Source organism: Leuciscus leuciscus, assembly GCF_965113295.1.
Source record: "Leuciscus leuciscus genome assembly, chromosome: 10".
NCBI classification, from domain to species: domain Eukaryota; kingdom Metazoa; phylum Chordata; class Actinopteri; order Cypriniformes; family Leuciscidae; genus Leuciscus; species Leuciscus leuciscus.
This window is the reverse complement of record NC_138734.1, coordinates 39,420,738-39,448,568: the sequence shown is the minus strand read 5'-3', so window position 1 is coordinate 39,448,568 and position 27,831 is coordinate 39,420,738. Positions and strand designations below refer to the sequence as shown.

General features: G+C 38.6%; 2 protein-coding genes across 3 annotated transcripts; both read left to right on the top strand.

Annotated features, from left to right (window-relative positions):
- Nucleotides 1–950: 950 nt before the first annotated feature.
- Nucleotides 951–11,494, top strand: rcn2 (reticulocalbin 2). Its single transcript, XM_082182609.1, has 8 exons — nt 951–1,056; nt 2,983–3,122; nt 3,208–3,310; nt 7,477–7,673; nt 7,757–7,870; nt 7,968–8,061; nt 8,637–8,779; nt 10,188–11,494. The coding sequence occupies exons 1-8, from the start codon at nt 1,011–1,013 to the stop codon at nt 10,329–10,331; spliced, it is 981 nt and encodes a 326-aa protein (XP_082038735.1). The 5' UTR covers nt 951–1,010; the 3' UTR covers nt 10,332–11,494.
- On the top strand, nt 10,468–27,096 carry pstpip1a (proline-serine-threonine phosphatase interacting protein 1a). 2 transcript variants are annotated; one of them, XM_082182578.1, is made up of 15 exons: nt 10,468–10,981; nt 12,055–12,155; nt 12,266–12,340; nt 12,454–12,488; nt 13,273–13,379; nt 13,567–13,629; nt 16,450–16,554; nt 17,342–17,387; nt 17,584–17,663; nt 18,010–18,108; nt 24,046–24,142; nt 24,297–24,384; nt 24,696–24,778; nt 25,621–25,730; nt 25,992–27,096. In XM_082182578.1, exons 1-15 carry the CDS (start codon nt 10,949–10,951, stop codon nt 26,121–26,123), a joined length of 1,254 nt encoding a protein of 417 aa, XP_082038704.1. In that variant the 5' UTR covers nt 10,468–10,948; the 3' UTR covers nt 26,124–27,096. The 2 variants fall into 2 exon arrangements, with proteins under 2 accessions (XP_082038704.1, XP_082038705.1); XM_082182579.1 differs by lacking the exons at nt 10,468–10,981; nt 12,055–12,155; nt 12,266–12,340 and adding an exon at nt 12,815–12,857 and having other exon boundaries at nt 12,465–12,488.
- The last annotated feature ends 735 nt before the right edge of the window (nt 27,097–27,831 follow it).

Below are 27,831 nucleotides of genomic sequence, written 5' to 3'. Positions count from 1 at the left end.
GATAAGGCATATTTCATACAACTGATCATTTTTTATTTTAATCGGAAAAGTTTAACATTCATAAAATGTGTGGGGAAAATTTCACACTTTAAAAGAATTATGTCAATTATGTATGCATTACATTATTATTATTATTATTATTACTGTATTAGCTAGGCCTATACAATGGCGCTTGTTTATTATTTCTTTGTTTGGTTGTTCTTACCTTACTGAATATTTTTCATTGTTTTCTATTGCTATTGTTCTGTATTTTACATTATTAAAAAAGATTTATTTTTATTTTTTAAGTCTGCTTCCAAATTCTTCTCAATTCCCTCCCACATGCATCAGAATACCCCAAATGTACTTCTCCGTGATCTTGATGCAATTATTTTTGCTTTTTGCATTTAAACTTTGATTTGTTCGTATATTCAATTTGAATATAAATTAATTAAATATTTAATGAACTAGAAAGACAGACGCAACAAAAGAGACTGCTGCGGCGATTCGTGTGACACAAACATGAAACCAGACTTCATTTGCCCCATGGTAAGCATATTTACACTGTCTGAATCGTTCCCTATCCCCTTTATAGTGCACTATGCCATTCACCATGAAGCAAAATAGTAATTGTGTGAACAAGTGACCGATTTTAGCCGCAGCTTAAGCATCTGTTTATAATGTAGGGGGACGGGATAGCTCAGATTCTAGAGAGCATTTGATTGGACAGAAAATATGATGAGAAGCTGCTGCAGAGTGATGTCATGAAATTCATTGAGTGAAAGTGAAAGACTATACATTTTGAACGTTTATATGTTCTAAATGCGAATTTTGTCATTGTTTTGGAGCACACTAGCTATATAAAAGTAAGGCTAACATATTCATACTAAAAGCCACCAAAAAAAGAAGAAGCCCATTTTGATTTCATGGGGACTTTAAGGTCTTTCTCTGCTCGTCCTCCAGGCCTGCAGGTGGCGGTAACAGTACATGCAGGAAACGCTGAGTGAGAGTCTAGATGACCGGAGCGCACCATGGCAACAAGCTCAGCTCAAAACTTTAGCAACCAGCCTTTCGAAAGTAAGTGTTTTGTTTCCTAAACACGTAAGGTGAATTCTTCTTGTAGGTGCCTTAAATAAATAGATAACAGAGTGTTATCCTTGGGATGAATTTGCACGTGTTCTAGTTGCCTTTTACATAAAAAATACTTCGCAGTTAGTTAGCCACCAAAGCGCCTTCCACAATAAGTTATCAGAAAGTCATCATAACACAAAAGGAGATACATGTTATGTATAGTTTTATTTAAATATTTATTTTGGCTACAGACTGCTGTTATTTGAAACCTCTTTGTTATTCTCCTTCCTTACCGACGTCGATATTGTTAGATGATTTGACATGGGAATGTGTAGCCCATCATCACAAGAGGGCAGTCGAGATCATTTGAGGGATATTTCACCCAAAAATGAAAATTCTGTCATTAATTACTCACCCTCATGTCGTTCCAAACCTGTAAGACTTTTGTTCATCTTTAGGATACAAATGATGATCTTTTAAAAGAAATCTGAGAGCTTTCTCTTTCTGTCCCTCCATTGACAGCGACGCAACTACCACTTTGATACTTAAAGGGTTAGTTCGCCCAAAAATGAAAATTCTGTCAGTAATTACTCACCCTCATGTTGTTCCAACCCCGTAAGACCTTCGTTCATCTTCGGAACACAAATTAAGATATTTTTGATGAAATCTGAGAGCTGTCTCACTCCTCCATAGGCTTCTAAGACATTATAACTTGCTGGCCCAGAAAATGCATTAAAGACATCGTTAATATAGTCCAAGTGACTACAGTGGCTCAATCTTAAGTTTATAAAGCGACGAGAATACTTTTTGTCCGCAAAAACAAACAAAAATAACGACTTTATTCCACTATTTATTTCCTTCTCTCTGGGCCTCGAGTTTTTTCACGTAGTGTAATAGCGCAGCGCTTCTGTGTTGTACGTCACACGCATGACCAGCGTCGGCCAATAGTGAGCCTACGTGTGACGTGCAACACAGACGCGCTGCGCTATTACACTACGTGAAAAAACTCGAGGCCCAGAGAGAAGAAAATAAATAGTGGAATAAAGTCGTTATTTTGGGTTTTTTTGCGCGCAAAAAGTATTCTCGTCGCTTTATAAACTTAAGATTGAGCCACTGTAGTCACTTGGACTATATTAACGATGTCTTTAATGCATTTTCTGGGCCAGCAAGTTATAGTGTCTTAGAAGCCTATGGAGGAGTGAGCCAGCTCTCAGATTTAATAAAAAATATCTTAATTTGTGTTCCGAAGATGAACGAAGGTCTTACGCGGTTGGAACAACATGAGGGTGAGTAATAATTACTGACAGAATTTTCATTTTTGGATGAACTAACCCTTTAAAAAAGTTCATAAAGAGATCGTAAAACTAATCCATATGAATTGAGCGGTTTACTTAATATTTTTTGAAGAGACTCGATCGCTTTATATGATGAACAGATTTAATTTAGGCTTTTATTCACATATAAACATTCATCAACTCACTCATCAGTTGTGGTAAATGGAAGCTCAAGCATGTTCGCTTGGCGTGCGAGAACCAATGAGGTTCATTCTCGTGTTACGCATCACATTTGAGCTTCAGCAAGAACCAATGAGGTTCGCTGATCACTGTGAATAAATCCCAAATTTAATCTGTTCATCATATAAAGCGATCGAGTCTCTTCAGAATATTTGGACTAAACCGCTCAATATGTATTAGTTTTACAATTTTTTATGAACTTTTTTAAGCATCAAAGTGGTAGTTGTGCAATGAAAGGACAGAAAGCTCTCAGATTTCATTAAAAAGATCTTCATTTGTATTCTGAAGATGAACGAAAGTCTTACAGGTTTGGGATGACATGAGGGTGAATAGCTAATTAATTACAGATTTTTCATTTTTGAGAGAACTATTCCTTAAATAATGGGGCCTAATTTGTTTGTACTTGTGTGTTTATCAGGTTTAAAGATTGCATACACAGCTCTATTATTACTGGTGGCCTGTTGTGCATCAGGAGCTATTGGCAGCCAAATTGTCCAAGAGGATCATGTAGTCAAACATAACCATGAACATAATGCAAATATGTTCCTTGGCTCTAAGGTATCATCTGCATGGTTCTTTATAACAGTTATTTAAATCTTTAAAGTGATCCAGTTTCATTCTACCAACTATCACTGTTTTTCAGGACAAAGATGAAATGCAGAAACTAAACCCATCTGAGCAGCGGAAGCGACTGGTGGAGATAGTGAAAAAGATTGACACCAACTCTGATAAATACCTGACTCCAGGTCAGTTCTGGTTTGGTTACTTGACACTTATTTTAGCACGTACATATTATCTATGTGTCAGATTATCTACACTAACATAGATTTTGTAATTGTTTTTGAAAGCTCACTAAGGCTGCATTTACTTGATCAAAAATACAGTAATATTGTGAAATATTATTACAATATAATATAATGTTTACTATTTTAATATGTTTTAAAATAGAATTTATTCCTGTGATGCAAAGCTGACTTTTTAGCATCATTGCTCCAGTCTTCAGTGTCACATGATCCTTCAGAAATTATGATTTGGTGCTCAAGAAACATATCTTATTATAATGAGTGTTGAAAACAGTTGTGCTGCCTAATATTTCCGTGAAAACCGTGATTTTTTTCCCCCAGGATTCTTTGGTATTTCGGTGATATTTCTTTCTTCCAGGATTCATTTATATAGCGCTTTATACTATACAGATTGTTTCAATGCAGCGTTATAGTGATAGTGATAACAGGAAAGGGTGTATTAGGCTTATTAACACGCCTAAGACTTTTGCACAGTACTGTATTTCCGTTGTAAAGATCATAAATTATTAAGATAGTTAATTTCATCTATAAAGCTGTTCTGCAAAAAAATGTCATTGTCCAGCTCCGTTCAGTTCTCATATAACGGTGTCAGTGCAGTCAGTATTAATATCGTATCATTATATTTGTAACGGTCACCAGCTGGAGTGCCCTTGAGAGCCACCAGAGGGCACTCCACACCGGACTATCATATTCACTCACAGACTACATTTCCCATCCTGCATCTACCTGGACTGATTACTTCATACACCTGCACTGATTACACACACCTGCACCTCATTCACACACACACATAAAAGCCACTTCCACACTCCACTTCTCTGCGAAGTATTGCATTGCCTTGGCGTACAATTTCTGAGCGTTTTCCCTGTGTTTGCTGAACTGTTACTGACCTTGGATTGTTTATACCGACTTCTGATTCTTCTGCTGCCTGTCTTGACCCGGATTGTTCATTGGACTGTGATTCCTGCCGCCTGCCTCGACCCTTGCCTGTTTTCTGTTTCTGCTCTGAGATTATCTCCATTGTTCTGTCTGCCCCTGATTTACCCTGCCTGTTGATTATTCTAATAAAGCTGCAATTGGATCTTACTGCGTCCTCCACATCATTACAGAATACTTCGCCACTTCAGATCCAGCAGCTGAGAGAAGACCGAGACCCACCATGGACCCACTAATCCGTCTCTTCCGCCTCAGTCAAGGTAACCGATCTATAGAGGAATATGTTGAACAATTTTGTGAGCTCTGCCATGGGGTAGACTTGGACGAGGCAGTCTTAAAGGACAGTTTCCGATATGGGCTTGAGGACATGTTAAATTATCTCATGCCTGACAACACCCCTCAATGGACTCTATGTCAATATATTGAATTCGCTCTGAGGTTAAGCAGATCATCCTTTTCTGCGGGCCCTGTGGATGAGGGTTCCCATGAACTTACCACACCCGTTGAACCAGAATTCTGCTATACCTCCCCGTACTCTCGTTACATCTTAGCAGAATTTCCAGAGCCCGGTCACTTCTCAGCAGATCTTCCAGAGCCTTGTCACTTCTCAGCAGATCTTCCAGAGCCCCGTCACGTCTCAGCAGATCGTCCAGAGCCCTGTCACGTCTCAGCAGACCGTCCAGAGCCTCGTTACGTCTTAGCAGAATTCCTCGAGCCCTCTACTGCTGAGGGGGCGTTTCCAGAGACTGTTCCCGTCACGCCAGCCATCAAGCTAGTCACCGGATCGGTCTATTATCGTCCAGGACTGGTATCCAGTGTGGCCGATTCCCCGCTGAGGTCAGTACGTGTTGCCATAGGGGCCATCGTGCAGGAGTCTCGTCCCGCCGAGACTATCCTGCATAAATCATGTTTCACCGAGACCTTCCTGCCTGGGTATCTTCCTGCCGAGCCTGCACTTCACGCCAGTCCAGCCGAGCCTGCACTTCACGCCAGTCCAGTCGAGCCTGCACTTCACGCCAGTCCAGAGCTGTGTTCACCGCTGGTCCCGTCCAGCACAAAGCCGCCTTCGCCGCTGGTCCTGCCCAGCTCAGAGCCCTCTTCGCCGCTGGTCCTGCCCAGCTCAGAGCCCTCTTCGCCGCTGGTCCTGCCCAGCTCAGAGCCCTCTTCGCCGCTGGTCCTGCCCAGCTCAGAGTCCTCTTCGCCGCTGGTCCTGCCCAGCTCAGAGTCCTCTTCGCCGCTGGTCCTGCCCAGCTCAGAGTCCTCTTCGCCGCTGGTCCTACCCAGCTCAAAGCCCTCGCTGCCGCTGGTCCCGTCAAGCTCAGAGCGCGCTGATCCTGATCCAGAGCCAGAGCTTCACGTCAGTCCTGCCGAGCCAGAGCCAGAGCTTCACGTCAGTCCTGCCGAGCCAGAGCCAGAGCTTCACGTCAGTCCTGCCGAGCCAGAGCTTCACGTCACGTCCGCCCTTCCAGAGTCTCGTCCCGCCGAGACTGAATCTGTTCCTGATACTGATCCTGAGCCTGAATCTCTTCCTCTTTCCACGCCTGTGTGTTCGGACAAGATGGCCGACTCCATGCCTGTGTCTTCGGACAAGATGGCCGACTCCATGCCTGTGTCTTCGGACAAGATGGCCGACTCCATGCCTGTGTCTTCGGACAAGATGGCCGAAACCACGCCTGTGTCTTCGGACAAGATGGCCACTGCCGAGCCAGTGTCTCAGGACAAGATGGCCTCCAACGACCCAGTGTCTGTTCAAGTCACGTCTGCCGAGCCAGTGTCTCCGTACAAGATGACCGCCGCCGAGCCAGTGTCTCCGGACAAGATGGCCGCCGCCGATCCAGAGTCTGTTCAAGTCACGTATGCCGAACCAGTGTCTCCGGACAAGATGGCCGCCGCCAAGCCAGTGTCTCCAGACAAGATGGCCGCCACCGAGCCAGTGTCTCTGGACAAAATGGCCGCTGCCACGTCGACTGAGCCCTCAGCAGAGATAGTCGCCGACACGCCTGAACCTGAGCCCTCAACAGAGATGGCCGCTGTCACGCTGTCTGTTCCTGAGCCGGTGTCTGTTCCTGTTCCCGAGCCGGTGTCTGTTTCTGTCTCAGTGTCTGTTCCTGTTCCTGAGCCAGTGTCTGTTCCTGTCTCTGTGTCTGTTCCTGTGCCATGGTCTCCTCCCTGGCCTCCCGAAGGGTCGTCTCCTCCCTGGCCTCCCGAAGGGTCGTCTCCTCCCTGGCCTCCCGAAGGGTCGTCACCTCCCTGGCCGCCTGAAGGGTCGTTTCCTTCCTGGCCGCCTGCACAGCCTGCCCCGCCCTGGTCGCCTGCACAGCCTGCTCCGCCCTGGCCTTCTGTATTTCCGCAGTCTCAAGGTCCTCTTCCGCTCCACGGACCTGGCCCTCCATCCCGCCCCCGGATCCGCCTCCAGGCCACCTCCCACCTGGACAGTTTTGGAGCGTCTGGAAGCCGCTCTTTGGGGAGGGGCTATGTAACGGTCACCAGCTGGAGTGCCCTTGAGAGCCACCAGAGGGCACTCCACACCGGACTATCATATTCACTCACAGACTACATTTCCCATCCTGCATCTACCTGGACTGATTACTTCATACACCTGCACTGATTACACACACCTGCACCTCATTCACACACACACATAAAAGCCACTTCCACACTCCACTTCTCTGCGAAGTATTGCATTGCCTTGGCGTACAATTTCTGAGCGTTTTCCCTGTGTTTGCTGAACTGTTACTGACCTTGGATTGTTTATACCGACTTCTGATTCTTCTGCTGCCTGTCTTGACCCGGATTGTTCATTGGACTGTGATTCCTGCCGCCTGCCTCGACCCTTGCCTGTTTTCTGTTTCTGCTCTGAGATTATCTCCATTGTTCTGTCTGCCCCTGATTTACCCTGCCTGTTGATTATTCTAATAAAGCTGCAATTGGATCTTACTGCGTCCTCCACATCATTACAATATTATTATATCAATAATATTGTTGAATTTTAAGCATTTATTTATTATTGAATTTATTTGAAATATAATTTTTTTTGTAGTATTGTAAGTCTTTACTGTCACTTTTGATCTATTTAATGTGTCCTTACTGAATAAAAGAATCAATTTCTGACCCAAAACTTTTGAACAGTATTGTATGTTAGAAGTAATAAGCATTCTCTGTTGCTTCTCTAGAGGAAATCACATTATGGATACAGAGGGTGTACAGGAGATATGCGCTGGAGGATGCTGAGGAACGCTTCTCTGAGTTTGACTCCAACAATGACGGTCTGGTATCTTGGGACGAATACAATATGGTCATGCATGGTCATACTGTGGAAGTGGATGAAGATGCTGTTCTTGAGGACCCAGAGGAGGAGTCACTTAGATTTGTATGTTGCATGCATAATTCATATTATGGAACGGGAATGAAAAGTGTTGCGTGATTGATGAAAATGGTTTTCTCCACTCACAGCTCCATGCAAAGGAAAAAAGGCGTTTTTATTTTGCCGATATGGATGGCTCAGCTGGCCTGAACTTAACAGAGTTCCTTGCATTTACTCATCCATCTGAGGTGGACCACATGGCTGTAAGTATACAATAAAGCTGCAATAAATCATAAATATGATTCGATATTAAACATCCATGCATCATGACTATGTGCTGTGTGGTTGCATTTTCCCCAGGATTTCGCTATTGAAGATGTGCTAACTGAATATGACTTGGATAAAGATGGATTCATCAGCTTGAGTGAATTCATTGGAGATCTCAGAGCAAATGGTATGATTATGTTGGGATAAATAACAGTGTATATAGTCATAATACAAAATAAAAATAATCCAATAACCGATAAATGGCTGTATTTATGAGTGAGTCATTGAATCATTCATTCAACCGTTTTTTTTTTTATCTTTGAAATAAATAAACACTTTTTTAAATGGATGGCAGCAATTAACATTTTGTCAGAACCTCTAATAAATCACATGTTATTTTGTTTAATTGTCTGTTCAATTAATCTAATTAATCAATCTCTTATTTGAAACACACACAAAATCACGATTCTCAATTCATCCAGAATCGTGCAGCTCTATTTACATTTGACTGTGTTATTAAATGATTCGTTTTTAAAGATTAGAATATGGAAAATAAGCATGCACAATCAAATATTGACCAATAATAATACATTAAATAAATAACCGATATGTACTTCCACACTGTACATCATTCACATTTGGCTTCATTTGAAATCAGACTAATCAGATTTATGGGAACTCAAGATGTTAGCATCTAAATATTCTCCAGGATTGTGATAGATTATTATCAGAAACACACATGTTTGCTTGTCTGTGTTTAAGAGCAGGACGAGCCCTCGCAGTGGGAGGTTGAGGAAACGGTGCGCTTTAAAGATCTCTATGACCAGGATAAGGATGGAAAACTCAACAGGGATGAACAGCTCCGCTGGGTCGCTCCGAACAGCTATGGGTCGGCACGAGAAGAAGTGAGTCAATGTGCCATCCAGCCGCCTTATGTACTTTTTTATAGGGATGCACCGATTATGAAAATTTTGACCGATAACTAATAATTCTTTATATTTGAAAACCGATATATTGGGCGATAAATCTAAATCCAAATTTGTATATCATTTTTGAGAGCCTGATTACAAAAAAACGAAAGTCTCTCCATTAAATCCATGTCCCAAGCACACAATTATAATGTTCTCATTATAATGTTATGAAGCCTATATGACACAGTTGCGCTGCACATGTTGCACTTAACCGTACTTTGCTTTTTGAGGTGATTCCAATCATATTTCAAGCAATTCATAACCATTGTAGGAAACTCAGAAGCGAAGACCATGAGACTCGGTTGTATCTTTAGCAGGATTCTTTATTGAGAACACGAGCCGTCGGCTGCAGTCATCAAGTCTAACTAAGGCAGTGTACGCTGTGGTTTATATAGTTGTGGTTTATATACGGTTTATATTATATAAGCACCTCACGACGACCTTAAACAAAGCATGCAAATGAAATATCCGGGTTTAGGAACCCGCCCTAGTCTTTAGAGTGTTACCAATCCTAATCCAATCAGCATAACTATTCAAAGACTGGGACAGGGGCTCCAAGAGCCATTAAAGACAAAGGGTGAGAATCTCAGTAATCTGACTCATTTAACTTACAATAGAGAGAACAGGACTGGCAGGAATCTCTTGCTGGAAACTTTGCTTAACAGCTGATATCATCATCATAACCTTAAATGCTAAATTCAGTGTATTCTACCTTAGTTTTTCATGTTATGTAATGTAAGGACATAAGATCAGCAGATCTTAAACAGATTCTTAAATTTGTAATCCCACACCATCATGGCTAACTGAAGTGTCTCGGCTGAAGGAAATAATCGGCTATAATATATAGGCAAAATTTTCTTATTGGCCCCCGATAACAACAACATTAAAATTGAACATATTTCGGCTGAGACCGATACGGCCCATACACAAAAGAAATATATTTGAAATATATTTTCAGTATATATTTTGGAATATATGCAAATATTTGAAATTGGCCCAATAAATATATTTCACACTTAACATCATATATTTTTGTTATAGTTCAGAATATATTTTAATGTATTTGGAATATATGCCACATATATTTTGACACTTTTGGGGACCCATACAGAAAAAAATACATTGAAATATATTCTGAAAGATAACAAAAATATATGATGTTAAGTGTGAAATATATTTATTGGGCCAATTTCAAATATTTGCATATATTCCAAAATATATACTGAAAATATATTTCAAATATATTTCTTTTGTGTATGGGGGTGGCCGATATATCGTGCATCCAGTTTTTTACATTTGTAACAATATATTCTAACTATTTTTTTTCTTGATTGTTATACAGGCTATTCATCTCATCAAGGAAATGGATCAAGATGGCGATGAAAGGCTCTCGGAGTTGGAGATTTTAAAAAGCCAAGACACTTTCATGAACAGTGAAGTGACAGATTATGGCAGACAGCTCCATGTGCCACATGATGAGTTGTAATAGTTGAAACCTTTTATAAATACTTCTCGTTGTGCCACAAAGAACGACTACTTGAGTTTTTACGCATTAATTAACATGCAACTGGTACTTTTATCAATGCTATTATCTAATTTGACCTGTGATGTTGCCTTTTATTTGAACTAAGCTGTGTAACATGCACTAAATGACTAGTTATCAAACTCAGTTATTGTGCTGTTGCTTGCAGTCAAAAGGTAATCAAATCAAAGTTTGTCTTGATTTAACTTGATTTACTTAAACTACTACACTGAACCCAGTTTTGATTTAGATGGCTTTGTTTGCTCAAACTGTCTTCGACCCCGAAAGACTCTTGACTCTATACATTTTCCAAAAGCCCACTGTTTCAGATGTGTCATCCTATTTAGTATTCAAATGGCTGCTGAATGCATGCATATTATCTGTAGGGCAGGCTCTCTGTGGTCATTGACATAATAGGAGGGAGCTTCCTTATCTGAGTCAAACCTGAGCCACGCGAGTGCGCTACGAAACGGTGGTTTCCTGCGTGTGGCATTCTCTGTTCTTTCTTTTACTTTTCTTAATTCCGTCTTTGTTTCCTCTGTGTGCTTGTGTGGTTCTCACTGCTCTAAAGCGCCTTTAGAATGACACCGTTACAATTCAAAGATTCTTTTTGGGTAAGTGAACGAGTTGAGCTATTTTGACATATGAGATTGAATGGGTATGTCTATTTGGACATGCTTGATGTTAACCATATCGCATATGATGATTGACAGGGTCGATTATTAATGTGTCTAACAGCATCTACATAACCCTTACCTTACCTAAAGAATGTATTGGAGGAGTTATTAAATCTCAATATTTTTTGTGCACCTTTCATTTGTATCAGGAATTAGGATTGCACTTTATTTACAGTATGTACTGTACACTTTCAATATACTTACCCACAAAGAACTGAGTAGTGTAAGGTTAAGTTAAGGTTCAGGGTTAGTACCTAGTTAGTGTCACAGTATGTTCATGTGAAACAGGACTGTAAAATAAAGTGCTACCGCTGTATATAAGACAAAATTAATTATAATCTGTCATCGCTTTCATTTTCATTTCTTAACATGTGTTTCGGTTAGATGTTGGATTAGATTTGCACTGACAGGAACTGAGATGTTCAATAAAATTATGATTTTTAAGAGTAAGATATTTGTCATGGGCCTTTCTCAAAATTCTTTTCTGCATTTGTGGGTTTAGTTTTTATATATAGACATTCGTTGTGTCATGGAGACGAACTGTAGGCTTCCTGTTGAACGGCTGACTGTGTGCCCACTCTACCCTCTCTTTAGCTTTGATCTGTATTGTCGGAGCATCCATCTACAAAGCGACTTCTGGGTTGATTTGCATGTAAAGCCACGCGAGTGCTATTCAGTGTTAGTTGTGCATACAGCTGGTGTCAAAATAGTCATTTTCTTTCAGTTGCAAATATAAGAAGAATGGTTCAATTATTAGTAGCATTCTATGTTAATAGTGCCGCACGTTGTCAATGATTAAACTTGTTTAACCACCTTTGACAGTCTGGTACCACATATTAGTTTTTGCATAGATATCAACTTTTCAAACAAGGCCTCATTTTCATGAACATAGTGCTACAAGTAGAGCCCAGAAAACTTCCCAGGGATCCAGGATTAAAACTGAGATGCTTATAACTTAAATCTTGTTGCTGTTTTATGGTAGTGGAGAAATCTAATCCTCTTGGTTCCAGGGCCCAGAATTCACCAGCAACACTGGATATGAGACTCTTATCCAGAGGCTATGTGATGGGCGACGAGCTTGCAAAGATATGGAAGAGCTCTTAAAAATGAGGTAACACTGGAAAATTGCATATTTCAATTCTTTTCAAGGTACGCTGATTAGCATTGGTCTGTTATGGTCTAGTAAAGTAAAGGTAACATAGTACATTCCTCTGCTCATAGGGCGATGGCAGAGGAAAGATACGGAAAGGAATTGATTACCATCGCACGCAAGACAGGAGGGCAAAGTGAAATTGGGTAAGCAAACATTGTATGCATTATTTAATATATTTATTTCTGTAAACATTGTCTTCTGGTTTTAATATTAAATCACTCAATTTAATCGTAATTTTGTCGATTTGGTTTTGTAGCACTTTGAGGGCATCATTTGAACAACTAAAAGTCCGTAAGTAACACCCCAAATTATCATTTGCTTTAAAAATCAGAATGAGTGTTCACAAACACACGTAGAATATAAAACATGCTTAATATACTACAGTGTTGGGTAGATTATTGAAAACTGTAGTTAGTAACATAATTTATTTCACTACAATAATATAAGATGACTACTTGTTGATTACTTTTGACCTTACGTTTAGCCTTTACTTGTTTATCACATAGATTTGAATAGGATAATCTTGTACTACAGAGACATAAAAAATACACAGAGGAAACAATGTTGAAAATTTGTCATCAACAAAATGAAGTGCATTAAAAATTACATTACAACAGGAAATTGCAACATTAAAAGGAACTGCAGAGGGTTTATGAAAAGGTAATAATTATTCAAATCATGAAAATAAAATCAATCAAATTAATAAAAAAGCAATCAAAATAAAACACGAAAAGATGATTATTTTATTGATTATTTTAATATTTTTTTTGTTATGCTGTGTGGCCTCTGACTTGTGTAAACTGGAAGACTTTCTGAACATACCTAAGCAATATGCTGTTTTAGAAAGGACTATTTAAAGTGAAAAAAGAATAATTAGTGAAAATCAATGAATGATGCCATTTTGTAAATGTTAAGTAGTCATGTTATCAATAAAAATGTAACTAGTCTAATTATGAGTATTTTAAAATGTAATCATTTTTGGAATCTGATTACGTAATCCAGTTACTAGTATATACTAAATATACTAAACCCATACCTTCAAGATCACTGATGAATATGCTGTTTGCTCTCGTAGAAATGGAGAACATTGGAAATGTGCACATTCAGCTCTCTGGGATGTTACGAGAAGAGGTGAAACGAATGGAGCAGTTCAGAGAGCGACAGAAGGAGCAGCGGAAAAAGGTGATGCTTTAATTAATCTTGCAGAACCGCAAATTACTTTCTCAGAGGTACGAACAGGGTACGAACAAATACTAATACTGTTTTTGTCCAAACCAAGTTGACACCTCTTATTTATTAAAATAGGTGCTACCTATAAAGCTCAAGAATTCAAATGACGTCTTAAATTATTATTATTTTTTCATTACAGTTTGAAGGAGTCATGGAAAAGGTTCAGAAGATCAAAGTATCATTACATAAGAAAACCACAGAGGTGAGTCTAACTTGCTTGAAGTCACATAAGTGACTTCAGTTTTATGGACTACTCAGTGGATCGTATTTGCCTAATACAGACTGAAAGCAGAATATCAGGAAGAGGAAGGGAGAAATGAGAGTGATTTAAATCATCAGTGCTTTGCAGCTAGTGTGCAGGGCAGGGAGGGGGATGGGTCTTCACAATGTTGTAACTGTCACCCTCAGGAAGTCTCACTTCTCTACTAGATGCGTATTCTTTTCTCGCCTGCACACTTCTGTTCACTCCCACCAACACAGACTCTATTTTATCAATGTTGGGTTTTTTTCTGTTCCTCATTTATTTGTAATTTCCTCAAACAGACTGCTGTTGTCAAGAAAAAGATGCATTTCCGTTCGTCTTGGTACATCAGACACATTCAGAAGGCAAAAGCGTACGGTTAGGGGTGAGGCGAGGAGACGTTGAAGGGTACTTACTCTGTATTATCATATAGCATTGTAAAAAGCGATCTGATTTGATAAACAAACGAGTAAAAGGGGATGTGACTATCTGTTTTAGTCAGGAACTGTCATGGTGGTTGTCTGACTTAGTGGTTAAAGATGAGGGTTATGATAACCACTAAATGAAAGGTAGTTACTGTAGTTCCGAATGATTAGTTTATGAGCTGCTTCCACCATTGTTCAAAAGCACAACAGATTGTCAAGTCAAGTCAAGTTTATTTATATAGCGCTTTTCACAATACAGATTGTATCAAAGCAGCTTCACAGTATTTCAATTAAAATAATACATCAATGTTTGTTTCTAGTGGAAAACGTCAACGTTTGGTAAATGCTGATCAATAGTATTGTTGATTGATTAATTAAATTAAATATCCCCAAAAATCCCCAAGTATCCCCAACTGAGCAAGCCAAAGGCAGCAGTGGCAAGGAACCGAAAAACTCCATCAGGTGACCTAATGGAGAAAAAAAACCTTGGGAGAACCCAGGCTCAGTCGGGGGCCAGTTCTCCTCTGGCATTCCCGATTGTCCCTGCACTCTTAGAAAAAAAAAGGTTCTATAGAACCTTCAAGCATTCCGTCAGGCGCATCATAGGGGTTCCCATCATGGGATTATTTTATGGATTTATTTTTTAATTTTTTTGTACATTTTATGAATTAAACGGCTTGTAAACATACTTTATCACTTGAATTTCCTCTTATATAGAAGACCATTTTAGCATAAAGTGTTCTTTAAAATTGAGTTAAGAACCCTAGGGTTCTATATAGACGTTTTTTTAACCTTTTTTTCTAAGGCAGTGTGTCCACAAAAGTGTTTTTAGACAGCTGAAAACGCCTTGCTGTTTGCACTTTGGTGAGTGTTTTGGCAGTGCAGCGGTTTTTTCAGCTGAGACCATTGAGACGCTTTGCTTCCTATGACCTATGATACAGAACAACCGCGGAAGGGTTATTATTATCGAATTTCCCAGATAGTTTGTTTCTGTATAGTTTCTATATAAAAATGTCAATACAGGGTAAAGTATCTTGTTTAAAATTATTTTGTTCCGTTATTATGCTTCTTGTTGTCATCTGTTGATGATGTACAAGCAGATTGGAGCGGTTTGGTTGGTAGCTGTTGTTTATGTCCCGCCCCTCCTTCACTGTGATTGGTTGGCTGGTTAAAATGTGACAGTGATGACTGCGTTTTAAGTTCACATTCACATTCAACATGATTTTTCCAATTAACGTTTTTTTAAGGCACCAGTCCATGTCCTGGTTTTCTTAAGTTTGATGACATTCTAAAGATTAAGAAGCTGATTTATGATACTTGTATATTAAAAATGTAAGCCTACTGTAAATCGGACTATTTTCAAACAATTCTGACTGTTTCCCTCGCAATTCTGACTTTACTTCTCACAATTGCGAGTTCATAGATATAAACTTGCATTAAACAAGATATAAACTTGCAATTGCATGTAATAGAGTCCAATTCTGAGTAAAGAAAGACTGACTTTATTTCTCAGAATTGCGACATTATATCTCGCAAATTCTGAGTTTATATTCAGAATCAGTATCTAGAGGAAGTAAAAAATATGTGATATAATATCAGCATAATTAATTATATAAAAGGAAGTTCAGTTTTCCATTAGTTTACTGAATGTCTGGTTCTCCTGTTGCTTCATGGTGGTTGTGCATTGAATTAATTGATCATTTATCAGTTTGATTTGGAGCAGATTGATTGTGTATGTCTATGTGTGGGTCAGTGAAAGCAGTTGAGTCAGATTACATGAATGTAGCCATTTTAAAGTACCGTAGATAAAGTTTATTCTGGCATTTTCTGTGACTTTTCATGACACAATAGAGTGAGAAAACAAACCCAAGAATCAAGAATTAAGAAGTTATTCACCACCATCCTTCAAATGAGACATTAAACCGAGGTCCTGACTCTCTGTGGTCATAAAAAACCCTAGGATGTTCTTCGAAAAACAGTAGGGGTGTAACCCCAGCATCCTGGCCAAATTTACCCATTGGCATCTGTCTACCATCATGGCCTCCTAATCATCCCCATATACTGATAGGCTTCATCACTCTGTCTCCTCTCCACCAGTACGCTGGTGTGTGGTGTGTGTTCTGGTGAAATATGGCTGCCGTCGCATCATCCAGGTGGATGCTGCTCATTGGTGGTGGTTGAGGACATTCCCCATTTCATATGTAAAGCGCTTAGAGTACCCAGAAAAGCACTATGTAAAATGTAACAAATTATTATTTATTAATTACTATATAAGACCACAAGAAAAAAATCATGTAAATCATTCAAGTCTATGTGAGTAGTGCCATAATAACCCTGTCCTTCTCTATTCTCCCAGTCTAAAAGGGCATATGAACAGAGATGTAAAGAGGCTGATGAAGCTGAACAGGCTGTGGAGAAGCTCAACAGTACACCCACTGTCACCCCTAAACAAATTGAAAAGGTAAAACATGGATTATTATGGGCAGAATTAGCTGTTTCCCACCATCACAAACATTCCGTCAACGTGTGGACGGGCCTTTCTATGATGTTCAAAGTGTTTCTAGGGATGCTGTTTTTTTAGAAGGAAGCTGTCTGACTCTGAGATGGCGAACGGGAACATGGGTTGTGTTACATTAGCAACACATTATTAGCTGTTTGATAACGTAGCCAAGCAAAAGGCTAATCATATCAATAACTGTTATGCATCCGATGTTGTAGAGAACGATACATAAAACGCATTACCATTCTGATACATCCACTTTTAGACGACCCTGTACAATTCACTCTTCCTCTTCTGAATCAGTTTCTGGTTCAAATATAATAGGCATTCTGAGCTCGTGTGAGAGGAGGCGGAGACTAATTTGCATATTCAGGAATCCACGTATATACTATATGAAGCAAGGGTGTAGTTACATTCAAGCTATTTTAAGGCATTAAGAAATCATTTTCACAGGTAAAAAACATTTAAAAATGTCATTTAGATGATCAAAGATGAGTTTTAAGGGATAAAATTATTGATCCCCAGGACACAGGAACATTAAAATAGAAAATAATGTTTCAAAGAAATACAGCCTTGATGAGCATAAGAGACTTCTTTGTGAAACATTAAAAAAAATTTACTGACCCCAAGTTTTTCCTGATCCAATAATGAGTTCTTATAACCATTTGAAATTTTGGTACAAATGCTAGTGATATTGTTTGATGGCTGTGAGTATTTTTAAACAGTGTTGTGCTCTATTCCTCAACAGATGCAAAACAAAGCAAAGCAGTGCAGGGACGTGTCCGCGGATGCAGGTGAGAATGGAAATACGCTTTTGTTTTCACGCATTGCAGCGTCTGCTTGCAATGCAAAAGTGATCAATTGATACATCTGAACCGGAAACACATTCAGAGACGCTGGTAATGCCTAAAATGCACAATTCAAATACTTTCAAGCAAGATTTCAATGGCTGGAAATCCAATGAGGCTGATGCTTGTTCTCGATTGACAGAGAAACAGTACATGTCAAACATAGAGCAGCTGGATAAGATTCGTCAGGAATGGGAGACCACGCATGAATGCACATGTGAGGTAAAGAGAAACACGCACTCGACTATCGGTTTGCTGTCCTTCAGAAATAGCTCTCTCTGCTGAAGCTGTGAACCACATAGAAACACACTAAAAATGAACTTCCCTTTAACTGTGTTTTACACACTGCGTACCACACAAACCACACATACTAAAACTAAACTGCACAAGAAACTTGTTTTGGCTTATTAAAATAAGTATATCCATAACACCAATTCTGATCATCATGTGTCTCACTGACAGTTTGGCAAAGACTTTGCTAAATTATCATTTACTCTACTTAAAGGGATAGTTCACCCAAAAATGAAAATTTGACAGACGTATTTACATCATGATGTTATTTTTCCAGGTCTTTCAGCAGCAGGAAGATGATCGTATTAATATTTTGAGAAATGCTATTTGGGTCCACTGTAACCACTTTTCCATGCAATGTGTCAAAGAAGATGAGGTCAGTATAACGTAATTAAGCTTTTTCAAAGATCACACTGATAATAGCTAAAGACATTACACTACAGGCAAAGCCACAGGTTTTTATTTATTTGTATATATTTTGGGCTATTTTGCTTTCTTAACCTATCTTCTTTCAAACTAGAAGAAAAAAAAAACACATTAAAGTGTTTATTTTGAGGTAATACTTAACAACAAGGTTCTATTTGTTATTAACATTAGTTATTGCATTAGTTAACATGAATTAACTATAAAAAAGCACTTATTAATCTTAGTTCATTTTAATTCTTACATTTACTAATACATTATTGAAATCAAAATATTATTTAATGGACCTGATCTAATATGAGCTAACAATGAACAGTTGTATTTTTATAAACTATGTTAACAAAGATTAATAAATAGTATGACAAATGTATTGCTTATTATTGTTAGTTAATATTACTAAATGGATGCATTAACCAATGGCACCTTATTGCAAAGTGTTACCAACTTTATCTTTTCGCCTTTCAATTACAATATCTTGAAATGCTTTAACCTTTAACTCTTATATGCAGCATGTCAACAATTTTCAACCTGGCTTTATTTAGATTTCTGTTTAGGAAATACATGCAAATGAGTGCATATTTAATTAGACAATGCCTCATTTGCATATTTAAACATAACATTTCTGAAAAATTTAATTTCTAAATGTACTGATTAATTAAGTGGGGAATTAGGCCTTTGACCTTATGCACCATGGAAACAAGCGAAATTCTTTAGAATTTTGTGTTTGCACTTCCTTTTTTTGCGGTAGCTTGTGTGGCATCGCTGTCGAGGAGCAATGGGCTTTATGCACAGCTACACTACTTCCTGAACTTCAGCCAGCTCTTTGTTTCCTGTCTGTCATTATTGGACAAACTGATTAATCCAGGTGTGCCTGACCTCAGTAACAATAATCAGACACACCTGGATTAATCAGTTTGTCCAATAATGGCAGACAGGAAACAAAGAGCTGGGGCATGTTCAAGTTCAAAACGGTGCGCAACGTTTTGCTACGGTTTCCGGGTTGAACGTCATGTTTCCTGGAAACGGCGTGCAACGGGGTTTGAGATACGTTTTCTCTTGTTTGGTGGGTGTGTCAGAACTGCAGTCCAATCAGCAGCAACATGTATATAAAACACGGGGTATTAAAGTGAACTTGCACAATGGGTTCAAGGAAAGTAATTTACAAATGTGTTCGATGCAGCTCGGTATACGCAACAACTGAGGATTTTAGAAGACATGTTTGTCGTAAGTTTTATTGTAAAAATATAGGATATCAACATAATGATGTAGTTGTTTATATTTTTAGCTTCATTGCAAGTGTATGACATTTGGTATAGAAATAAACAATGGTAATTAAGTGCTTTTCCTAAAAATGAGAAAGAAAATACAGGGTATTAAAACAGTATGACCTACAAATAAAGTCAGTATGTGAGGCTAAATAGATGTATTTTAGTCTGAATTAGGTAAGATGTGTGCTTCCATTTCAGTTTCAGCAATCCCTTCACTCGATTGGGATGTTCTCTTTTGTTCTGGGCGGCAAGTGCAGTAACTGTAACATCGGGCATATTTTGTAGTATTAAACACATATTTATACCGACTTCATCAGGCTCAGAAAATTCTTCACAAAGAACACAAAGAATGAGCCTTCTCAGCTGCCATAGTTGCAACTCTTGCGTCATCAGAACAGTGTGTTCAACGCATCACCGTTTCTGTTTAAAAAACGTTGTGCAACGTTTTGCCGGGGCTGAACGCAACCCTGGCTGAAGTTCAGGAAGTAGTGTAGCTGTGCATAAAGCCCATTGGCTGGTGAAGTCAAGTGGATTTACTTATAGAGTTTCGGCTCGTTTCCACTGAGCAGTACAGTACAGTACAGTACGGTACGGTACGGTACAGTACGGTACGGTTCGGGTCTGTTAACCATGATCTGGCTAGCGTTTCCACTGCCAACAGTACCCTTACTTGATGTGGTGTTTCGATCGACGTCATTTTCGCGCGAAGAAGAACATAGTAAACTACAATGGATGACATATACAGCAGATCTTGTTCTTGCTCCTCGACATGTTTGTCACAAGAAGTCAAGCGCCGACATTAGGCTTTTCTCAATATTAAGTACGCTAAGTTTGTACTTGCATTGTGCGACTCCTACATGCAAATGGTACAGCGCGTTCTTAAAAGCGTCACTCAGCTCGCGATCTGCTACTCCGGTTATCTCTGTTACTCTGTACATTTTAAGCAACAATAAAACGAAATATGTTATAAAACACTACTCTGCCTCTTTTCGTTTTCATTTAAATAAATTAAACATTATAGGGACACAAATGTGGTTCATGCAACGCATATTGATTATTCACTGCACGTTATACGTTATTCTATTTATAACAAAACGAAATTTAAAACACAACCCTAACGTTACCTCTTTTCGTTTAAATAATATAAAAAAATTACACATATTACAGGCAATATATGCATTTGTACAAATGTTGCAATAAACATCAGTGATAATCTTGTAATAAGAAAATGACAAGAAACCATATTTCTTTTTGTAAAATTTCAGTTTTATCAATAATAGCCAATATAAAAGTTTAAGTAAAAGGTACAAGAAGCTATACAATAAGAAATAAAGCAAACAATTCAGTCAAATGTCCAAATGCTGCGCTCTAGTCTAACATTACAACAGTAAAGTTAAATACAAATAGCCTATAATATGAAACTAAACTTAGCCCTCAGCCAAAACGATTGACAGGGAACGAATTATATATTCACGAGACCAAAGATCGCCCGTTAGGTCTGCACAAGACGAATTATATCTCATGTTTAACCACTACCGTCGGAGACATCGGCGAACGTCAGAAGAACTAACTTAGCCGAGGAAAGGCTCATCCAGCCGGGAAACATGAGCGCCGAGCGCCCGCTGATCGCATGGATCTCACAACCGGGGAAAAACAAATCATCTTTATAAATAAACCACAGATTTGAGCTTTAAACAGCTACATTCTCGCCTGAAAAACTCTTAAAATTACATTTCGTGACACAGTAACAATAGGCTTGTTTGAGATGCGCCTTGCCTCGCCTGGAATGTATGCGAGAGTAGGCGGCTGCAGTGAGGGGAGGAGTGAAAAAAGCGCAGGCAAGCCGGACAGTTCTCTCTTCTCGCAGTGGATCTGACACCTGTGAGATCAAAGATGGATATCGCGGGATTCACGCTCGTGCACAGTGTTGCTAATAAACTGGATGGAATTTAAGTTCTGTTGCTTTTATATGAAAATAAATATAATGAACAAGACACCCAAAGTACTTATTTAATTCCATTCCAAATACATGTTTATCAATCTTTTTTTCTTTAATACAGACATATGTGTTTTTTTTTTGTGTTTTTTTTTTGTTGTTGTTGTTGTTTTATAAAAAAAAATTACATTGCATAACCCAAAGAGATCGCACTGTCAGATAGTTTGGGACATATACACAAAACATGATATCAGAGTTTTAAAATCAAACCCACTGCGCAGTGTGACGTCGTAGTGACGTCATTTTCATGTAATATTTGGACGTCCAAATTTAGTCCATTGAAGGGGTTGTTTTGTAACGCCAGGCGACGTATTTTTTCGACGTCTTCCGCACGTCTAATGTTGACGTCCGTCCACAAAAGTTTGTTTGTGGGAAGAAGGAGGGAGACGGGGTCGGCTTGCTGTGGATTGTGTGTTTTATTAGATACGTCTTTTTCAAACAATAATCACACACACGTGTGTTACGTCTTTTTCACGTCTTTTTCAAACAATAATCACACACACACACACACGCACGCACGCACACACGTTCGAACTCGTGATCTTCTGTTACAAGCGCCAACGCTCTACTGTTTGAGCTACAGCATCAGACGTTTGTATGCGTCTCGTTATCAGTCTAAACATGTTGAACAATGATTATTAAATCAAACAACAAAATTGTTGATAAATGTGTTCACACCAAAAACGAGCATCTGATGTAAAGACGCGTTTACACACATCTGGAGGCCATGCGGCACGAATGAGGCGAATTGAGCGTCTGGCGCGAGTGATTTGAGGGTGAGAGAGTGAGATAATTTCTGAGTTTATAGGCTAAAAATAGGTTCAGCGCTTATCGCGGTTTGGAAAAAACTGCATCTTGCAGTACATTTTAAAGTCGGCATGAAATCAAATTTGACAAATCTTTTTATATGTAATATTGTAGTGTTTATTATAAATGATTTATCTATGCACTTCATTATTTAAAAAAAAATCATTTACCCTTATAATCTTTAATCAAATACATTACCCTTCCCTCCCCCCTCGAAACGACCTCTCTTCTCGTTCGGTCACGTGCCATGGCGAAAGGGTGCGGCCAGAGCCGATGAGGGTGCGGCTATCGGTGTCGGTCTCGTTTTGAGTCAAGTCAAGTTATCAGTCAAGTTCACCCTCGAGAGCATCTCGAAGTGTCCGAATGGTAGGCTATCTATCTTATCTAAATCTAGTTATTTACTTATCGGACACGTCGAGATGCTCTCGATGGTGAACTTGACTGATAACTTGACTCATCTTGGTTCGCGGGAGGCTCATATAAATATGGGCTGATTCCTGCCTGCAAATTTAGCTGCTCGTCCTCGTTCTCGTCGCCGGGCTCCTCAATAAAAAATCCTTCATGGGAGGGTAACGGTGGGGAGTCCGGTGGAGAGAAATCCTACACAACTGAATGTAAACTGGCATTCAAATCTGCCTCCATTTTGTTTGCAACGCCCAACCTCCAATGATCCAATCAATTCCCGAAGGACGAAATCAAGCCCCGCCCTACATTTTTTTTCTAATTTCAGAAGCCGTTTCACTCGGATATACGTCACAACAAGGAAAAAATGACAATCTCAACTTCCGTTTCATGCCGACTTTAAATATAGCGGTTTGGAAACGTGGATGGAGCAGTGAATAGGTTCAGTACACCGCAAAATGACATGACAAACTCGCGTTTTGGAAAAGAGCTCTTCATTTGTAAATAAAAAAATATATTAATAATATTTCCTGCACCTGTCATAGACGTCCAAATGACGTCCAAAAAAATTACCCAGTTCAGGTCCAATGTTGAACGTAAATATGACGTCCAAGTTGGGTCATGGTTGGACGTCCAAATAGTGGACCTAGTTTGGACGTCGAATAGATGTCCAGAATTGGTCATGGACCGACGGACCCAATATAGACATGATCTGCACGTCTATCCGACGTCCAATGTTTAGTGGGAACAGTTTAAAAGAGAACAATAGGCTACATCACGGTTGTTTAAACCAATGAGCATTAAGCTGTGTCGTCAGTAAGTCGTTTCCCATCATGCTTTTGATCAGCGCAGTCAGTGGAGAGCAACCCAACAAGTGGTACGGTACGGTTCGGCTTTTTGGTACCATTCTCAACTTTTGGCAGTGGAAACGCAAATAAAAGGGTACCGACCCGCGCCGTACCGTACCGCTCGGTGGAAACGCGCCAGACACAACTCAACGAGTGCAGCGCTGAAAGGGGGCGGGGCTACATATTTATCTACATTTTTACCTGTGATTTCTTGCCTTAAAATAACGAAATTCTATTATGTAAAATGAGTAGGAAATATGTATTATTCTTTATATTCATTACTTAAATTTAAGCAAACTTGTCACTGATCCTTTGAACTTCGTTGCTAAGCAGGAAAATTCTCAAATCATGCTGGATGACATCATTAGTTTGCTGTCATTAAAGCGAAAGGGCAACATTTTGTATCAAAAATGTGGTATTAAATTAAAAAAATGCAAAATAGAAGCATTTCACTTGTGGTCTCAGACTTTTGGACCTCTCTGTAATTGTAAAAAAAAAAATCACACACACACACACACAAAACAACAAGTGCTGGCCATATTGTCAAATTACTGTTCATTTGTATTCAGTGTTATGAGGAGGTGAGGACAGTCCTAGAAATGTGTGACATCACAGAAGACATAAACACTTTCATCAAGACGAAAAAGACCGGCACCACTCCTGCAAGTCAGTGCTTTTATGTATTGTTTCCACTGGGTTATTGTATTAAACTTCACATATCGCCCATAGTTTAGTTCCATTACCATATGATTTGATGATATAGCTCGTAAGAAATTTTGAGGAGGCTTTGCATTATGAAACTTTCCATCTGTGTCTGTAGCGCCTATTGTGTTCGAGAACTATTATGACCGAGAGCCAACAACAGACAGCAACGGCATCACGCGCTTCGGTGGAGGTGTGATAAAGAGGTTTGTTTTCCACTGCTGGATCTGTATAGGTTAATGTGTAATCTACATTATGAATTTGCAGTGCTGACAAAACAGAAATGAACGGAACATGTATTATTTTTAGAGATCAGTAAGACATAAAGCTGCAAGCGGATGCGCCACACAAACGTTTTGTTTTTGTTTTGTGGTTATCAGTAGCCTATCTCTGGTGATCTCAGTCTGCCCTTTATCTACAATATAATCTAGATAGCTTGTGACCTCGCGTTAAATTATTAACACTTTTAATGTTCCTTGTGCACATTTTTATGCACTTATTATTTTCTTTTTGAAAGGTTTTCAAATCTCTTGCAAGGCAACTGTGCCGTCGGCTCAAAGACTAGTAATGACTGTATTCAGCCATCAGCGCCTCCATCAGGTACATATTACAACATATTAATGACATTGTCAACTCTCATATATATATTTCAAATGGCACGTTACATTGTTTTTAAATTCTAGCCATCTTCATCTTGTAGTTACTGTAAACACAAATGTTATTCACCACCAGGGGGCACTTCAGCCCTATGACTTACTTGAATAGGATTTGGGTAGTTTTTTTAAATGCATTATTTTCCCAATACAAAATAATACAATAAAGAGCAAAATAAAAATGTGCTTAAAAATAAATTTTATTTGTTATTTGCTGTCAACATCTATCTATCTATCTATCTATACATACATACATACAGACAGTAGTGGCCAAAAGTGATGTTATTTGTTTTTAATGACCCTACAAGTTTGATTAAACCATCATAAAACCTAAATATGAGGAAAATTTTTTTAATATATTTTTTAATATTTAAAATATGAAGGAAGAACAAATCAATAAAGGTATTTATCTGGCAAAAAAGGGGAAACTACAGGTACAGGTTGTTTTACTATGGACAAAAAAAGCTCACAAGAAAAAGCATACATTGACTTCTACAAAATCAGTTGGTACTGGTATACAACAATATTTCGCTGGTTCTCTCCTTTGTTTTTGCTTGTGTTCATAAATTCTTTGTATGACTGCATGGCCAGATGTCATGTTTCATTGCATTATCACAAATATAACAATTGAAAAAGGGTGAAGATGTCAATTTTCCTAGGCCGGACAACATCACTTTTGGCCACTACTCTGTGTGTGTGTGTGTGTGTGTGTGTGTGTGTGTGTATCACTATCATTAATCATTGTCATCACTATCATTATCATTAATCTGTTTATTTTTTTCTTTTCAGCTGATTTAGATGGAGTATATGCTTCTATTCCTGTATTTACACAAGGAACTTCAAACAGTGCTGTCTCTCAGAGCGCCGCATACCAGGCTCAGTATGACTACGTAGCTCAGGTAAAAAAATAAAACAAAAAACTATTATTATTAAAATGGCCTTACTAGAGATTAGAAAGATTATGCGCTTTTTTGGGGGGGCTTCAAAATCAAAGTTCCCATTCACTCCCATTATAAAGCTTGGAAGAGCCAGGATATGTTTTTAATATAACTCAGATTGTGTTTGGCTTGAAGAGACACCTAGGATGGCTTGAGGGAGAGTAAATCATGGGATCATTTTCATTTTTGGGTGAACTTACCCTTTAAGTCCTGTGTGTGCAGGGCACTGATGAGCTCTCCATCTCTGCGGGGGAAGTTCTGCTCGTGGTGGAACAGGGAGGAGACGGCTGGTGGACGGTGGACAGGGACGGCCACACTGGGCTGGTGCCAGGCTCATACTTGGCCAAGATGTGAATTAAGAGACTAGACGGCTCTCCGTGTCCTTACACCCCCTCTAATAGCAGAGTTATTAAGGCCACTCCTTATGAAGCGTCCCAGAGGAAGATTTCCGTTTGCAAAATGCATTTATGCAGTAGCACATCCATAATGGAAAATCTCTATGGATTGTAGTGAATGAATCAAAATGGGTTAATTTGTATATTAAAAACTGGTAATTATACATGACTATCATTATTGTTGAGATAGAGATTTATATTTATTAGAAAGATGTTTAGAAAATTATTTATTGTGAATAAAAAGCGTAAGAATGTATAAGAGATGATGACTAGGCACTACGGACTTGCCATGATTTAGTTTATGAGAAAGACAATGTACAGATATCTTCACAGAATTCAATTTTTAGAAAGTTAATCAATGGGACACAAGAGAGGTCATGTAGTTTTAACTATTATACACTCTCAGGAAAAAAAAGGTTCAATGGGGTTCAATATAGAAACTTATAGGGTTCCTGACGCCGTTTTAAAGAACCCTTGATTATAATGGTTTATTTTTTCAGTTTTTTTTTTTTTTTTACTTTATACACCTTGTGAGAAGACAGGACATGAAGTGGGAGATAGAGAGAAGGGAAAGGACCATGAGCCGGGACTCGAACTCGGGTCGCCTGAAGCTCTACCTCGCTACATGTCGGAGCGCCGCCATCGGAACCTCTATGCCAAAAAGGTTCTATATAAGGAGAAATGTCTTAAATAATTGTATAAGACTTTCATGTTTTTCTATGGATAAAGTGTGATTATTAGCGGTTTAATTCATAAAATGTAATTAAAACAAAATATATAAACCTAATATATATGAAGCGCCTGACAGAACCCTTTAAGTTTCTATATAGAACCTTTTCTTCTAAGATTGTCTCATCCATAACAGCTCTAAGTTCATCATTTTGCATTTGTCACTTGGATGGCATAAAATGAACAATAAATCTGTGTAATGATGTTGCCGTTGACTGAATTTAATTTGAGTAATGACTCAGACTTGAGTAATGATGTCATACTTTGACTTTCCACAGGCATTGAAAGGCAATTGGTTCAGACAAACTAACCCGACGCAAACGTTTTAAAGTTTTAACAGACCTCAAGTTTTAAGTTTCAAGCATTTCTCAGTCACAGTATTGGTCTTGTTAAATCATATTTGAAATGGGAAGGATATCCTAGGCTATTTCTAAGTATAATCACTGTTGATTACAAGGTCAGCAAAATATGAAGAAATTCGGAAGCTTAAAAATATACTGTTATTTGTTTAAAATGTTTTTAAAAGTCTCTTATGCTCAAAATACTAGTAATATATTGAGAAATATTACAATGTAGAATAACTGCTTTCTATTTTAATATAATTAAAAATGTTAGTTTTTTCTTGTTTTGACATCACAAGAAAAAATTACATTTTTAATTCTATTAAAATAGAACTGAAAACTGAATTTTCAGCATCATTACTCCAGTCTTCAGTGTCACATGATCCTCTAATACGCTGATGTGCAGCTCAAGAAACTTTTCTTATTATCATCAATGGTAAAAACAATATTAATAATTTTTTGGCGGAAACCATGATACTTTTAATGCTTATTTGATGAATATAGAGTAAAAAAAAAAAAGCATTTATTTGAAATAGAAATCTTTGGTAACATTATAAATATCTTCACTGTTACTTTTTGATGAATTTAATGCATCCT

Excerpts from the sequence above, each read along its gene's own strand:
- rcn2 (XM_082182609.1), top strand. The coding sequence starts at position 1,011 with ATGGCAACAAGCTCAGCTCAAAACTTTAGCAACCAGCCTTTCGAAA. Across the intron at positions 3,123-3,207 it reads ATATGTTCCTTGGCTCTAAG|GACAAAGATGAAATGCAGAA; the intron begins GTATCATCTGCA and ends ACTGTTTTTCAG. Across the intron at positions 7,871-7,967 it reads CTGAGGTGGACCACATGGCT|GATTTCGCTATTGAAGATGT; the intron begins GTAAGTATACAA and ends CATTTTCCCCAG.
- pstpip1a (XM_082182578.1), top strand. The coding sequence starts at position 10,949 with ATGACACCGTTACAATTCAAAGATTCTTTTTGG. Across the intron at positions 12,156-12,265 it reads GAAGAGCTCTTAAAAATGAG|GGCGATGGCAGAGGAAAGAT; the intron begins GTAACACTGGAA and ends CTCTGCTCATAG. Across the intron at positions 17,388-17,583 it reads GGACGTGTCCGCGGATGCAG|AGAAACAGTACATGTCAAAC; the intron begins GTGAGAATGGAA and ends CTCGATTGACAG.